Source organism: Pituophis catenifer, unplaced genomic scaffold (genome assembly GCF_029215685.1).
Source record: "Pituophis catenifer annectens isolate HBS135680 unplaced genomic scaffold, rPitCat1.0.hap2 SCAF_1, whole genome shotgun sequence".
In the NCBI taxonomy this organism is placed as follows: Eukaryota; Metazoa; Chordata; class Lepidosauria; order Squamata; family Colubridae; genus Pituophis; species Pituophis catenifer.
The window spans coordinates 37,379,053-37,394,613 of record NW_027256881.1 but is presented as its reverse complement, the minus strand read 5'-3'; the positions used below and the strand labels follow the sequence as shown (position 1 = coordinate 37,394,613).

Genomic DNA, 15,561 nt, shown 5'->3' with positions numbered 1-15,561 from the left:
TACATTCTTCCTTCTTAGGAAGGAAGACTGCAGGGTCAGCTACCTGTAATGAGGCTGGCACACCACTCTTCATCCCTTATGAGAATGCTATTTCAATGAAACAGTATGGTTTAGCATTGCCAAATCTAAAGTCAAAAACGTTGCTTGGACAATAGGGGAAATTACCCTATTGCTGTATGTTTCACATGAAATGAAAAATAATCTTAATACTAAGCATCCAATGTTCTGTTCTCACTTAGAGATGGAAGATTCCATGGAGTCCATCCTGTTTTGCATATATCAGTTCTCAACAGAAAATTATTCTGGTTTAGATATGGAAAATCAACCATGGAGTTGTTACCATATGATAAGGAATGAAGCATTCATTCCTTGCAGTTCAAGTTTTTTCTAACTAAAATAACTTGAGCTTTCTTTGTTTATGCAGAGAGAACTTGATAATGGAGCCATCAGTGATAAAGCTTCTCTTTACAAATTTATACTCCCTTTAAATGCTGAGTGGCATTGAGATGAAAAGTTTACAAAGATGTTAAATTTGCCACTAATGAAGTCTTAGAAATACCAAGCTAGGATTGACCTAAGGGAAAAAATTGTAACCTCTGCACAATTTGCAACTGAATAGACCTAGGACAAAATATAGACCTTTGCCAATTAATATTTAAAAATTAGAAATATTTGATTTTTATTTATCACATTTTTAAATCTCTTACATTGGGGAGGGGAGGGCTGTTTCAGACTTCCAAATAGTTGGCTCATAATGTACATCCAAAAATTAATAAATAATGATGGTTTATGTATAACAGTTCCATTAAGCAATGCAAATCAATGAAAGACAAAAGTTGATGCAGAAAGTTGTAAAATTGTATATATCTGTTGTTAGTATTGTATTTTAACGTCTGGTGTTTTTGTTTTTGTCTCTTGATTTCTTTTCCTATTGTGTGTTTGGTTTTAAAAAGTAAAATACTCAATAAAAATTATTTTATAAAAAAAAGAAAGAAAGAAAGAAAATGGCTTTCAGGCACTAACCAAATCTGCTTTGTTTCAGCATGGATTTTCCAACCATGCATGGTGTAATCTGTAATTCCTTACCATGTAACTCAAGATATTTTGAATCGCTTGTTTAAAAAGGGATTCATTCATATATCTGCCCTATGTTTAAGTAGTATATTTTAATCTATGCTATTTTAAATGAATGGGTATTGCTTTGAGAGACTTTTGTGTGCTAAAATGAAAATTTTTGTTAAGTACTTGCATTTCTTTGTAGATCAGTACTTAATATTTGGTGCTGAGGAAGGTATTTATACCTTAAATCTTAATGAGCTTCATGAAACATCAATGGAACAGGTTTGTATTCAGATTTTGGTTTTCAAATGTAGCAGTGAATAATTTTCTCAATAGAGCCTAAAACATTTTTCTGTTAATACCAAGAGATCAGATCTTTATTTTTAAGGCTGAAAATTGTTAAGTTTGGGGGTAGATATTTTACAGCTACAATTATCACTAGATGGAGTACACTAACCTCCAAAACATTTTTAAAAGAATGTAAATCACTCAGATTTTTCAGATATGTAGATAGTTTATCTATCTATCTATCTATCTATCTATCTATCTATCTATCTATTTAGATGAAGATAGCTATATCTCATTAAATGTCCGTATTTCTACATGTGATCATATGACATGCTACCTACCAATTGATCTAAATAAAATAGATTTTTTAATATCCAGGAAAAAAAATGGATGTCTATGTAAAGCATTGGATTTTACCCAAAATAGATAATGAAACGTCAGACAATAGTTTATCTATATCAAAATATTATTAGTGCAAAACCAATAAACAGTATACTTGAGTATACACTAATTGTTAAATTTACTTTCATTATATTTAATTACTGTATATCCGTTTCAAATTAATAGAAAATATAAAACAATGTGGAAATATGAATGCAGGTATCCAGAATGTAGACTACAGTTTTGGATAATGGTTAAGGGGATTGTTTTAAAGAGAAAGTGCTAAAATGCCACCCATCTCCCTACTCAGAATTTGTGGTCTGATCAGAGACTCTATATCCACTGATTTTATAACATCTCAATCCAGATCATGGGACAATGATACAGCAAGTATGATTGAAGGTAAAATATAATGCCTTATGTCCACCTTAAATGGGTGAGTTGAAGCATAAGACACTTTGGGTGACCCACCAGTAGCAGCAAAATTAAGAACTACATCATACTGAGCATGATTACTGAATAGCAAATGAATGTCAGCTGACAGTTCCTTCCTAGAGGATCTTATCTTGTGGAAATTGATGAGACTCTCCTTGGTATGAACTGTTATGAAGAAAAGACTTCCTTGGTCTTGGCTACCCTCAGCTATATTAAAAACAAATAGGGTACAATTACATCAAGCCGTGCTTAATTTGAAACATGATTTATACCTTATGCATATGGCTTTCCTGCAGGTCCTATAAGCTATCTAGTAATGAATCAACCACAACTATTTAACTTTACACATTTTACATTTATTTTTTATTGGAACCGTATATTAAAAGGTGGATTATAGGTTTAATAAACAACCAAGAAAATATGTGCACTAAGCAAGCGTAAGACAGGATGTCTAATAACAGCTTACTATATCAAGTATATAAATTATTGCTCTTCCTTTTATCAGCTATTTCCCCGACGATGCACATGGCTATATGTAATGAACAATTGCTTGCTGTCAATATCTGGTAGGTCATGTCATTAAAAAAATATTACCTTGTAAATATTAGTACATTGGTCTGTAAAGTAATTTTATTTACCCTTTTATTTATAGGTAAAGCTTCTCAGCTTTATTCTCATAATTTGCCAGGATTATTTGACTATGCACGGCAAATGCAGAAGTTACCAGTGGCTATACCAGCACATAAACTACCTGACAGAATACTTCCCAGGTAAATATATTGTTTGTATTGGATTGTATCTTGTTTGGGGGGGTGTTTTTAAATGGAGTCCTTAAAATGGCTCACAAGTGTTTGTAGATGAGAACAATTTATTGTATTTTTAAAAAAACTTCATTTAAACAGCCAGTGAAAGCAGACTGAAAAAAGTTGGAATTTCCTCTTCCTTACCCTCTAAAAATGTTCCAAAGTTTAAGATAATTTCCTGAATGGATTGAACTGTGACTTAGGCACCAAGTGGATTAGGGAATAATAGCAATAGCACTTAGACTTATATACCGCTCCACAGTGCTGTTTAAGCAGTTTACAAAGTCAGCATATTGCTCCCAACAACCTGGATCCTCATTTTACTGACCTTGGAAGGACAGAAAGCTGAATCAACCTTGAGCCGTTCAGAATCAAATTCCTGGAGTGAGCAGTGAGTTAGCCTGCAGTACTGCATTCTAACCACTGCGCCACCAGTGCTCTAACAGGAAAAAAAGCAGAATTTGTCTTCCATTGACATGGAACTCTGAGTTTGAAAAGGAATATCTTAAAAGGAATATCTTAAATATCTTTAATTTTAAAAAAAGTTGAGGGAACATTGTCCTCTTAAGGCCTGTTTCCTAAGTTCATCAAGTTCCAGATATGTAAACTTCAACTCCCAGAATTCCCCAGCTACCAAGTTGGAAAACACAACTATTAAGGCAGGGTTGTCAAACTCGTGGCCTGCAGGCTGGATGCATCATACACTGGCCATGCAGACACCCGGTTTAGGAAAGGGGGGGGAGGAGTCGCAATATGTCACATGACACCGCCGTGATGACGTGAGTTTGACACCCCTGTCTTAAGGATTGCACAGGAAGGAGGCCAGATCAATTACAGGATAAGGAATGGCATTTAGATTCTTTCCAGTTGAAGTTTCAGTTGAAGTTTTCTTAAGTTTCTCTGTAGCACTATAAGATTAGGGCTTTAAGTCTTTAATATTGGGGCTGGTGGTTTAATATTTTACAGACTAGAATTAACCTGCTTTATTTACGTAGTACACGGTTACAACTAACTGTACCTTCCTACCACTCTATTTCCAGCAATTGATTTGGAGCAAAATCAAGGCTCAGGTAGTAGGATCATATCTGGAGGAAGATATGATATTAATTTTCATTGTTCTTTATGCATTCTAGGAAGTTTGCAGTGTCTACAAAAATCCCTGATACGAAATGGTGTCAAAAATGTTGTGTGGGTAAGTAAAGATACCTTTTCATTTCAGTCTGTGTCTTTTTTATAATATACACCTGTATAATAATTGTCTTGGATTTTACATTTAATAACTATTTTAATGTCTCTTGTAATTTGATGATGTACTTGCACCATGCTGTGAAGAAACATTTTTCAGAACAGGGTGCAAAATAAAATTTTCTGAGGCTGTAATAATTTGTAGGAATAGGATCTTTTGTTTCCAAGTTTCCCTGGAAAATTTAGAATTGTGCAGTAGGGCTTTATCTCCATATCCTTAACATACACTGTTATAGCACATGTGTATATCTTCCTCTATATTTTTCTATATATTCCATATAGAATATCTTACAATAAGCACACATGAACTTGAGATGTTGGTTCCATGCAGGTAATTGTCTCAGCAGACAAGGAAGGAAAATATTCATTCCTACCTAGGACTTTTTCCCCACAAAAGTATAATTTTCCCAATAGAAATAGAAAAGAAATTGTGATAGTTTTATGACCCTTTTATAATACTTTCATGTCTAATAAGGCTACAGCTACAGAAAAACAACAATTTCATGTTAGCTTTTTATGCAGATACCCAGTTCTCTAGTGTTGCATAATATATAATTTATATGTCCATGCTTTCCTTTTAAGGCAGGATTTCCTAAACTGAAGTTTACCTCCCTTGGAGAGGTAAAGACAGATCCAAGGAAGATGTGAAAATCCCTTTAGTGTACACTGTTACAATGAATCCACCTTCCTCAAACTTTCATTGTACTGTTTCATTGGTCATTTCTGTTCATTTTGGTGTTTGGATTTTTAGATGAGTTATGTAGATTAAGATTACAGTAAAGGGATAGCAAAAGATTTAAGAAGTCCTGTTCTAAGGAGACTACTCTTTTTTTTCAGTGAGGAATCCTTATACAGGACACAAATATCTTTCTGGGGCACTTCAGTCTAGTATTATTCTACTAGAATGGGTTGAACCAATGCAGAAATTCATGTTAATCAAGGTAGGTTCTTTTAAAAGCAACTTAATTCTAAGAATAAAGGAGAGAGATGGGGGGGAGGAGATTAGTAGTGGTAGTAGAAGCAGCAGCTATGTTATTAACAAAGATGAGGTTAAAACATCTTCACAGCAATTCAGCCTGAATAAAGATCCTGGAGCTATATCGGGGGGGGGGGGGTGTTTCCGGGGTGGGGGGACATTTAATGGCTAGCAAAGTGGAGGGATAATTTTCTGGAGAGTGTTCAAAAATTACCTTGGATATAAAACTAAATTTTTCCAGCATGTTGTCCAAAAGAGAAAAATATTCTTCCAGTATTGTCATTGGCACAGGACAATTCCCAAAGTGGCATGTAGGGAAGACTGTTGCTCTTCCACCTTTTCCCTGGTTGGTGGGGGTCCACCACATTTAGGAAGCATGGATTTTTTTAGCATGGATTCAACCCTGCTTCCACATTTGCACTGTCCATAGACTTGAGATATAGTTAAAAATTCAAAGTTACCCCTCAGATACCTCACAGGATCATAATTGACATTTTGTTTTAACAGCAAAACCACAATCTCCTTTAAGACTTTATTTTTAGAATGTTAGCTATTGATCTATTTCATAAAGGAGAATTGAATTTACTAAAAAAACTTAACAGAATGAAAGCCTATTTTATTGTAATATATTGTTGAAATAATTTAATAATATGCTACTTTGATAATTACTTTGTGAATAACGTATTTCTTGATTTAGCACATAGACTTTCCTGTACCATGTCCACTGAGGTTGTTTGAAATGCTTGTAGTGCCTGAACAGGAATTCCCTTTGGTTTGTGTTGGTGTAACTAAAGGGAAAGATTTCAACCAAGTAGTGAAATTTGAAACTATCAATCCAAATTCTACCTCTTCATGGTTTACAGAAACAGGTTTGTTATTTCCTATGATAATTCCATAAATTGCACTGTAATGGATTCTATACTATTTCCTGGATTTCTGTGCTTTATTTTTTTTTATTTCTGTACTTTCAGATTCCAGGTTTATAATACTTCCATTCAGGGGTGAAATCTAATTTTTTTTGCTACCGGTTCTGTGGCTGGGGCTTAATTAGTGGGCGGGGCTTGGTGGTAAGGTGACTGGGTGGGCGTGGCCAAGTCAATGTCACTTCTTTGCCCTTTTTTAACCTACACAACACAACACAATACAACTGGCTCACCCATAATGTAAAAGCAGCTGTGCTAGACTCAAAATGGCCCCGCAACAAGCAGGAACCTCACACAACCACAAAAAGCCCAAAAAAACAACTTTTACACTTTACACACACACAACACAACTGGCTCACCCACAATGTAAAAGCAGCTGTGCTAGACCCAAAATGGCCCCTGCAACAAGCAGGAACCTCACACAGTCACAAAAAGCCCAAAAAAACCACAAAATTCCACATACAGCTTTCTGAGATTTTGTGTGTTTGTGTAGTTAGAGTGAAACACTACAGAAACACACTAAATCTCAGAAAGCTGCACAAATATTATTTTATTTTAATTTATTTTTATATAAAAGCAGCTAAATTTAAAACTTCCTAAATTTTAAATGGCTAGGTCTAAAAAAAGAACAACTAAAAAAAAACCCAATTAACTATTTTTTTTAAAGCTCCCAAAGGGGGAAAAAACTTACCCAATAGAACAGGGGTCTCCAACCTTGGCAACTTTAAGACTTGTGGACTTCAACTCCCAGAATTTCTCAGCCAGCTTTGCTGGGAGTTGAAGTCCACAAGTCTAGGCAGGCAGGCAGAAAGAGCTGCTCACCGATGAGCTTGATTGCAGGCAGGGAGATTCAGTTGCTTGCTGATGCATGGATTGCAATCGTCATGCGATCAGCAGCTAAGGTAAGCAAGCTGGAGGCTGGGGGAGGGGGGGAGAAAAAAAAGAAACTTTTTTTCTTTTACATGGCTCTGGCGATCCAAGCTGAGTTCCCTGATTAGCAGGCAACTCAGCTGGGATGTCAGAGCTTGGCTGGTCAGAACTATTTAAAAGGAAAAAAAGGCTCTGATGATCGCGGGGCTCAGCTGGGCATGGGGGGCGGGGGCGGGGGGCAGGAATTTTTGCTACCGGTTCTCTGAATTGCCCGCCGCCATCGCTACCTACTCGCCCGAGCCGGTCCAAACCGGGAGCATTTCACCCCTGCTTCCATTCCAAGATGATTTAATAGTTAAACTACATATATTTTGGAGTCATTACTGTTCTTTGGCTTGAACCTCTATCTGGCTCACTCAATGTCTTATCACTGGACAAATACTATTTGGCTGATTCAGCCACTGAATGTTGTGAGAAAATGGTTCTGATCAGAGTTGTATCCTGAAGAGGGAACTTAAACTTTGTTCTTATCTGTTCTTTGCCGAAGACATTGGGTACTTAGAAGAGGAATGGAGAATTTCTAATTTAAGGGTCAAGGGGAACTTATCAGGCTTCCCCTCTCATTGTCTTTAATTCTGTCTTCTTTGTTGTTTAGTATTATCTTCATATTAAGGATATCACTTCTTGCTTTCTCCTTCATGCTTGGTGGGAGGGATGAACCATCTTGCTCCATCAGCAAAAGAAAATAGGAAATAGAAAATGCTCCATTTTAGCCATCTTAGGGAAAGCATGGGCTTCCTAATTGGAACCCCATCTCCTGCTGTTATTTAGCTTGCTGGAGGAAAGTATATTCTTAAACTATTTTCTGTTCTTCCATTTTAAAAGATAGCTTGCATCTCATTGCCTTTTTAAAAAATGTATCTTATTTACAAACTAATCAGCAGGTAGCATGTTTTTTAAGAAGAAAAATTGTCCTGTAACTGATATATATATACAATTAGGATGTTGATACAGCTTAACTACATAATACTTTTCTTGATATGTATATTAAAAATGTTAACTCAGTTCTTTTGTTATAGATACTACACAGACAACTGTTGTACATGTAACACAACTAGAGAGAGATACCATTTTAGTCTGCTTGGATTGTAAGTGACAACTATAATCCATATATAAATATTTGGATAAGTGCACTGTGAAATGTTGCTGAGTAATAAATGTTTTTACTTTTTCAGGCTGTATAAAAATTGTAAATTTGCAAGGCAGATTAAAATCTAGTCGAAAACTGTCCTCCGAACTCACCTTTGATTTCCAAATCGAATCAATAGGTGAGTAAAAATGAACCTAGCATTTAGTCAGCTAACTATTCTAATACTTCACTATATTATATAATGAAAACTTGCATTATATAGATGAAAATTTGAAGGTAGAAAGATGCTCAGTATGCACAATTTTAATGTCTCTAATGACAAGCCAAGTCATGTCATATATTGTTAAAAACAGATATAAAATTAGGACAATCTTATCCTTCCAAAACGTAGTCAAGGGAAAACCAAAAATGTTTGACTATAAACTTTCATTGGATTATTCTTTATAATATTTCTCTTTATAATTCTCTAAAGTTTTAATAACCCTGGAAATCAAGTTAACCAGAAGATATATGAGGCCTTCCATGCTCCTTAAGGCGTCCTGCACGCCTTACAGTGGTTAGAGTGCAGTATTGCAGGCTAATTCTGTCCACAGTCTGGAGTTCAATTCCGATGGGATCAAGGTTAAGTCATCCTTCCATCCTTCCAAGATCGGTAAAATGAAGATCCAGAATGTTAGGGCAATATGCTAACATTGTACACTATTCAGAGAGTGCTGCGAAGCGCTATGGAATGGTATATAAGTCTAATTGCTACTGCTAATATCCTACCTGACTCTTATTTCCATGTAATTTGAATGAATTTCAAATTCATTCATTGGTTCTGGTCCTTCCCTCCTGGGTGACAGAAAATAAATTCTCTCTCTCCACCATATGATATCTGAAAACTACTGTTGCATCTCCCCCTCAATCTTCTCTTTTGCCAGTTAAAATTAATTAGTTCCTTTAACTATTCCTCAGAGAGCTTGGTTTCATGTCCCTAGACCATCTTGGTAGTTCTCCATGCTGGCGTCAGGGACACAGTATTTCAAGTGAGGCCTTGATCAAGGTAGAATGTAGTAAAATAATTACTGTCCATGGACTCAGTGTTTCTGATAATATAATCCCAAAATAGCATTTGTTTTATAGCATTCTGCCCATCCAATTTAGGATATCACATGGAAGATTCAGAATACTGGAAGGAAACAAGTTTGTCACATATAAGAAAAAGATGAAAACTTCTTGCACCCTAAACTTCAGTCCTTCATTCATTAAATAATGTATAGAATTAATACAATTTAAGTAGGAAAGTGTTTTTTTAGAACCCAGTCACAAAAAAATCTAATTTGTGTTTTCTTTCCTGCCAGTTTGCTTACAAGATAGCGTTTTGGCTTTTTGGAAGCATGGAATGCAAGGCAGGAGTTTTCGTTCAAATGAGGTAAATATTGAGAGATGAAAAAAAATATTTAATTCTTGAAAAATAATCTGAAAATGAAATAATTTTTAGTATTCTTATTAGCTGAAACTTAGATTATTTTGCAAACTATGGTAGCTGTAAATACATTTCCTCTCATAGAAATGGCTGAGAATCATAGCAATCCAAGATATTAAGTAGAACATCTCAGTAGAAATATTGGTTTTTCTGTGAGTTCACTCAATAACTGGGGGGGAGGGGGGCATCGGGAGTGGCCCGGGAGTTCATGACTTCCATGGCAGCCATGGACCTGACCCAGATAATACAGGCCCCGACTCATCAGGGGGGACACACGCCCGATCTAGTTTTTATCTCGGAGCAGTGGCAAAGTGAGTTCGGTGGGGGTGAGCCAGCTATTCAACCCCTGTCATGGACCGATCTGGGCTTCCATTATGCCACCCCCCACCGCTGGGAGGTGGAACCGACCACCTGGCCTGATGGACCCTGAGCGGTTCCAAACGGAGTTTGGGATTATACCTGTCTCTCTTTCCCACGCCCCGGTCGAGACTCTAGTGGATGCCTGGGAAAAGGCAACTGCCGGGGCTCTCGACTGGGTCGTGCCTTTGCGGCCTCTGACCCGACGCAGATCCTGGTTGGCCCCTTGGTTTACTGAGGAGCTCCGGGAGATGAAGCGTCGGAGGAGAGGCCTGGAGAGCTGTTGGAGATCCAGAGTTTCAAGTGTGACTGAGCACAGTTGAGATCTTTCACTCGATTTTATCTGGTGGCGATGGAGGCGATGAATCGTATTTACTTCTCCGCCCTCATCGCGTCCGCAGATAATCGCCCTGCCGCCCTATTTAGGGTGTCCCGCTCCCTTTTAAGTCAGGGAGCGGGAGATGACCATATGCGGGGGCGGGCCGAGGTGTATAGTCAGCATCTGCGGGACAAGATCGCTCGGATTCAGGATGGGCTGGACTCCAGCTGGGCAGGGTCGGTCGGGGAGGTGACGGCGGGACTGGTGATGTGGGACGAGTATGATCCTATTACTCCCGAGGAAGTGGACAGGATCATGGGGAAGCTGAGTACCTCCACATGTTTGTTCGACCCATGTCCCTCCTGGCTCGTTTATTCGGTCCGGGAGGTTACACATGGCTGGATCCAGGCAGTTATTACGGCTTCCTTGGGTGAGGGGAGTTTCCCGGCCACCTTGAAGGAGGCGGTGGTGAGACCCCTCCTCAAGAAACCTGCCTTGGATCCAGCTATTTTGAATAACTTTCGTCCTGTCTCCAACCTTCACTTTATTGCGAAGGTTGTTGAGAGTGTGGTGGCACATCAGCTCCCGTTGGCCCTGGATGAAACATTATATCTAGATCCGTACCAGTCGGGTTTCAGGCCCAGGTACAGCACGGAGATGGCATTGGTCGCACTGATGGATGATCTCTGGAGGGCTCGGGACAAGGGACATTCCTCTGTCCTGGTCCTATTAGATCTCTTGGCGGCTTTGATACCATCCACCATGGTATCCTGCTGCGGCACCTTGAGGGGTTGGGAGTGGGAGGCACTGTTTTATAGTGGTTCTCCTCCTACCTCTCTGGGCGCTTGCAAGCGGTGTTGGCGAGGGGACAGAGGTCGGCCCCGAGGTCCCTTACATGTGGGGTCCCTCAGGGGTCAGTCCTCTCTCCCCTTCTGTTCAACATTTATATGAAGCCGCTGGGGGAGATCATCTGTGGTTTTGGGGTGGGGTATCATCAGTATGATGATGATACCCAACTCTTTATATCCACCCTGAATCAGCCAAGTGATGCCCTTGACGTGATGTCCCGGTGCCTGGAAGCGGTGCGGCTCTGGATGGGGAGGAACAGGCTTCAGCTCAACCTCGCCAAGACAGAGTGGCTGTGGATACCGGCATCCCGGTTCCAAGGGAATATTCCATTGTTGGCTATAGGGGGTGAGGTGTTGCCCCCTCTTGATAGGGCGCGCAACTTAGGCGTCCTCCTGGATTCACGGTTGACTTTTAAAGATCATGTTACGACCGTGACCGGGGGGCATTTGCCCAGATTCGTCTCGTGCGCCAGTTGCGCCCCTACCTGGACCGTGATGCCCTATGCACAGTCACCCATGCACTCGTCACCTCCCGGATCAACTACTGCAATGTTCTCTACATGGGGCTGCCCCTGAAGACCACTCGGAGGCTTCAGCTAGTGCAGAATGCGGCCGCGCGGATAGTAATGGGAGTGTCCCAACACTCTCATGTTACACCTCTCCTGCGGGACCTGCATTGGCTACCGGTTGCCCTCCCGGTGAGATTCAAGGTGCTGGTAATTATCTATAAAGCCCTACATGGCTTAGGCCCGGGGTATTTGGTTGACCATCTGCGGCCAGCTCCCCATCGCCCGGTGCGTTCTCACAGGGAGGGCCTCCTTGGGGTACCGTCGGCCAGACAATGTCGGCTGGCAACCCCTAGGGAGCGGGCCTTCTCTGTGGGCGCACCTACCCTGTGGAATCAGCTCCCCCTGGAGCTCCGGGTGGCCCCTAACCTTCGCTCTTTCCGCCGTGACCTTAAAACATGGTTATTTCGCCTGGCTGGTTTGGACTGAAGGGGTTTTAAATGGGATTTTAATGGTCTTTTTATAATCTTATTGGGTATTTTTAACATTGATTTTGCTTGTTTTTATTGTTGTGAGCCGCCCTGAGTCCTTTCGGAGATAGGGCGGCATACAAGTTCAAAAAATAAATAAATAATAAATAAATAACCTAAAGTACTCCCTTAGCTTTAGTCGCCCCATATGGAAAAGAGGTGAATAATGATAACATATACCATAAATTTAACTATACAGTTTGAGTCAGTTAGCACTTTGTGTATTATAGAATTAATTTCAGTTCCCCTGAAATACTGCAATAATACTTAAAAGTAGGGCTGCTAGATCTAGACTACCAATGTTGAGACTTTGGTAGCCTAGACCAAAGTACAAAGTACAAAGACTTAGGTTTTCTATTCTGTTTTGTTTCTATCTAGTAGATGTCCAGAAATTGCTGCTAGGTTTGGTAGCCCTAGCTAGTTAGCCATTGTGTATATATGTGTATGTATGTATTTATTCAATTTAGATATGACTTCAGTTAATTTTATTTAATATTGCCAAGTAAAATGCTTGCAAAGTTTGATTCATTGAGCATTTGTTATATGCACTTTCACTCTGTTAAATATTTGATTTTTCAAATAGATCACCCAGGAAATTTCTGACAGTACAAGAATATTTAGACTCCTTGGATCTGACAGGTATGATCAATCACAATCACAACATATAAGGAAGGAGTAGTTTTGGAATAAATTATCTATTAGGCTTGGGACTCATTACATTAGTAGCTGCCAAACTCATTCTTTTGCTGAGGAGAAGCAGGAATCACTAGACCTGCTATGTACAATTCTCTTGCTTGTCTTTCTCTTCTGGATAGCTTTAAGTATTGGACTTTAGAGACTCAAATCCTTCCATCATTTATAGGGAAGGAACTTGGCCAGTGTGTTATTGCCATTCAGGCACCTCACTGGGCAAGTGACCAATCCCTGGTAGCTGCTCTCTCATTTAAGGTGTGATTGGATAAAGGAAAACAAGCATACTTGATTAGATCAAGAAAAAAAGACTCTCAATTGGCTTATGTTGTGTCACATGCCCCATTCTGCCCAAATCTGAAAGCAAGACCCAATTAAGGGCTTTCATAAAGGTTTTATATATTTGCCAAAATTATTGTTTTTGGGACGTTCTTTTTTTCCCCAGAGTTGTGGTACTGGAGAGTAGACCAACAGATAATCCTACTGCCAATAGCAACTTGTACATCTTAGCAGGTCATGAGAACAGTTACTGAGAGGCAACAAGATAAGGAAACACTACTGCTTCAATACATCTGACAGCAATTGCACAAAAGCGAAAGGATCCCAACCACAGTTATTTTGTAATTTATTGTAGTGTATGAGTATGAGTGAGAACAAGAATGCTTGCCTGAATGATATGCATATGATTAGCACATTCTACAGAACTCTTGATTCACTATTATGTAATGTTTGTACATATATGCAGTATTTTTTGTTGAAGTGTATTACTGGAGGCCTCTCTTGATTTTTCTGTAGATAATGAACAAAATGTTTTACTTGTACAGATATGTAAAGTTTGCTGAGGACAGAAAATTGTGTTTGGGTACTATTTTAAGGACTAATGGGATGCTATTGATAAATAGTGCATTTAAATAACACTATTGTATTTTATTATGTAATTTACTAATATAAATAAATCTTATCTTTTAGACATTGTAATCAAGGCGGTAATCCTATTACAATCTTGTTTTTAGTTCTATGCAAGTACACTGGTGTTTTGGTTGCACAAAGTGTTAATATGTAATGTATTCAGTCACAAAAGTACATTTGTGGAAATAATTTAGGCATTATAATTTTAGCTTATTTAGGTAGTTCTCTTTGTGAAACCAGCCAATTGAACACCTATATTTTTATATTTAAGGAAAATTCTCTTTAATTATTTTCTATGCTTGGAGAAAAAAAATACCTATTTTGAAATGGGAATAAATCCAATAGTGGTACCTTGGTGTAATTATAAGTGTGTACAATGATAATATAAGCTTTATTATGATGAGTCTTACTAGCTACTATATCATGCAAAAATTTACAGCACTCCACACTGTGGAAGTGTTTAAATATTTGGAGTTAGATCCAGATAGCCATGTGCAAAAGGCCTTAGTACTGTATGCAGTACTTTGCAGATATTCATTAGCACTTGCATTAAAACAACGTATACATTTTCCTTCATTAAGAAGAGATTGACTATCACTAATGAATTGCCATTGTACCCTATTGGATCTGCAGAGCTCCTCTCTGATTCTTATAGGATGATAGGGCCATAGGGCTCCTGCTGGATTCCATGTGTAGACAGAAGCTTTTCTTATAGCGAGGAATATGAATCAATGGTTTTAAAATTGCATTCAAGGATCTTTGCTCTTCCTCAGACATAGCAACAAAGTTTTCAAACAAAAAATCAGTAACAGAGGAAAGCATTTCTTTAAAAAAGGAAATGCTTATTGCAACTGGTTTTCCCAACCCTAACCCTAACCCTAACCTCAGAACAAATGTAGACTGGCCTCAGTTCAGGAGCTGGAAAGCCAGCAACTCATATGCACCCTAACAACATGAGTGGTGAAATTATAATCTTCCTTGTGATGCTGAGCTACAACTTCTAAATGCCAGTTGTGAGGTAAACTAGAGTATATTAATAATTAGTAGAGGATAACAGCTTCTTGGCACTAATATATAACATGCAACATGCACATATGTTTTTCTGAAAAGAAGGATGCTTCCAACCCACTGCCATCAAGGACACCATATATTGACTACCTGTTCTGGAGAAAAAGTGATACTAGGTGGGGCAACTGTTTTAAGGAATCTTGCTTTTGTTTAAAAAATGTTTTGCCTTACTACTGTTGTCACATTTTTTTCTCTTAATGTCTTAACACCTAGCCAGAATTATTTAGTTACTACCTCACAAAATTAAATTGTTATAACACATTCACAGGAATTTTAGTTTTGAGCAAAACTATTCTGATTCTTTTCAGTGCGATATGTAGATGCCATGTTTTAGGGAAAATACATACTTTTTTGTATATGTTCTTTATACTGTGATATAAAGTAAGAACAAAGTACATTAAAACTGATTTATGGTCTGTATTGTTGGTAATGAATATTTCCTTATGTATATAATGTAAAATAAAGTTTTTAACATGTTTGTTGTTCATGTGGATTAGCATCTGCAGTAATTGTCCAATGAAATTTAGCACTTGCTAATTGAGGAAGAATATTTTTACTGAAATCAGCTTTGATTGCCAAAAAGAAAATTCAGACACCCTGATAAGTAAATTAACTTCCTTTAAATTATACTGCATAATACAAAGTAACCATTGCGGCATAAGTACGTCTAATATTATTAGCGTCTCAAGAAATCTCTTACTCTTACAGAATCCTTTGGCTTTTGATTTTCCCCCCA

The 15,561-nt window shown here is 38.3% G+C and overlaps 1 protein-coding gene across 4 annotated transcripts in view; it reads left to right on the top strand.

The window, feature by feature from the left end:
* Nucleotides 1–15,318, top strand: part of MAP4K3 (mitogen-activated protein kinase kinase kinase kinase 3) — a 66,311-nt gene extending 50,993 nt beyond the window's left edge. For all 4 annotated transcript variants that reach the window (XM_070932293.1, XM_070932292.1, XM_070932291.1 and 1 more), the window contains 11 exons: nt 1,262–1,341; nt 2,669–2,729; nt 2,816–2,933; nt 4,100–4,158; nt 5,049–5,152; nt 5,885–6,056; nt 8,060–8,128; nt 8,216–8,308; nt 9,474–9,544; nt 12,742–12,797; nt 13,294–15,318. In XM_070932293.1, the coding sequence (XP_070788394.1) occupies nt 1,262–1,341; nt 2,669–2,729; nt 2,816–2,933; nt 4,100–4,158; nt 5,049–5,152; nt 5,885–6,056; nt 8,060–8,128; nt 8,216–8,308; nt 9,474–9,544; nt 12,742–12,797; nt 13,294–13,381 (971 nt within the window). In that variant the 3' untranslated portion in view covers nt 13,382–15,318. The remainder of the gene's footprint in view (nt 1–1,261; nt 1,342–2,668; nt 2,730–2,815; nt 2,934–4,099; nt 4,159–5,048; nt 5,153–5,884; nt 6,057–8,059; nt 8,129–8,215; nt 8,309–9,473; nt 9,545–12,741; nt 12,798–13,293) is intronic.
* Nucleotides 15,319–15,561: the final 243 nt, after the last annotated feature.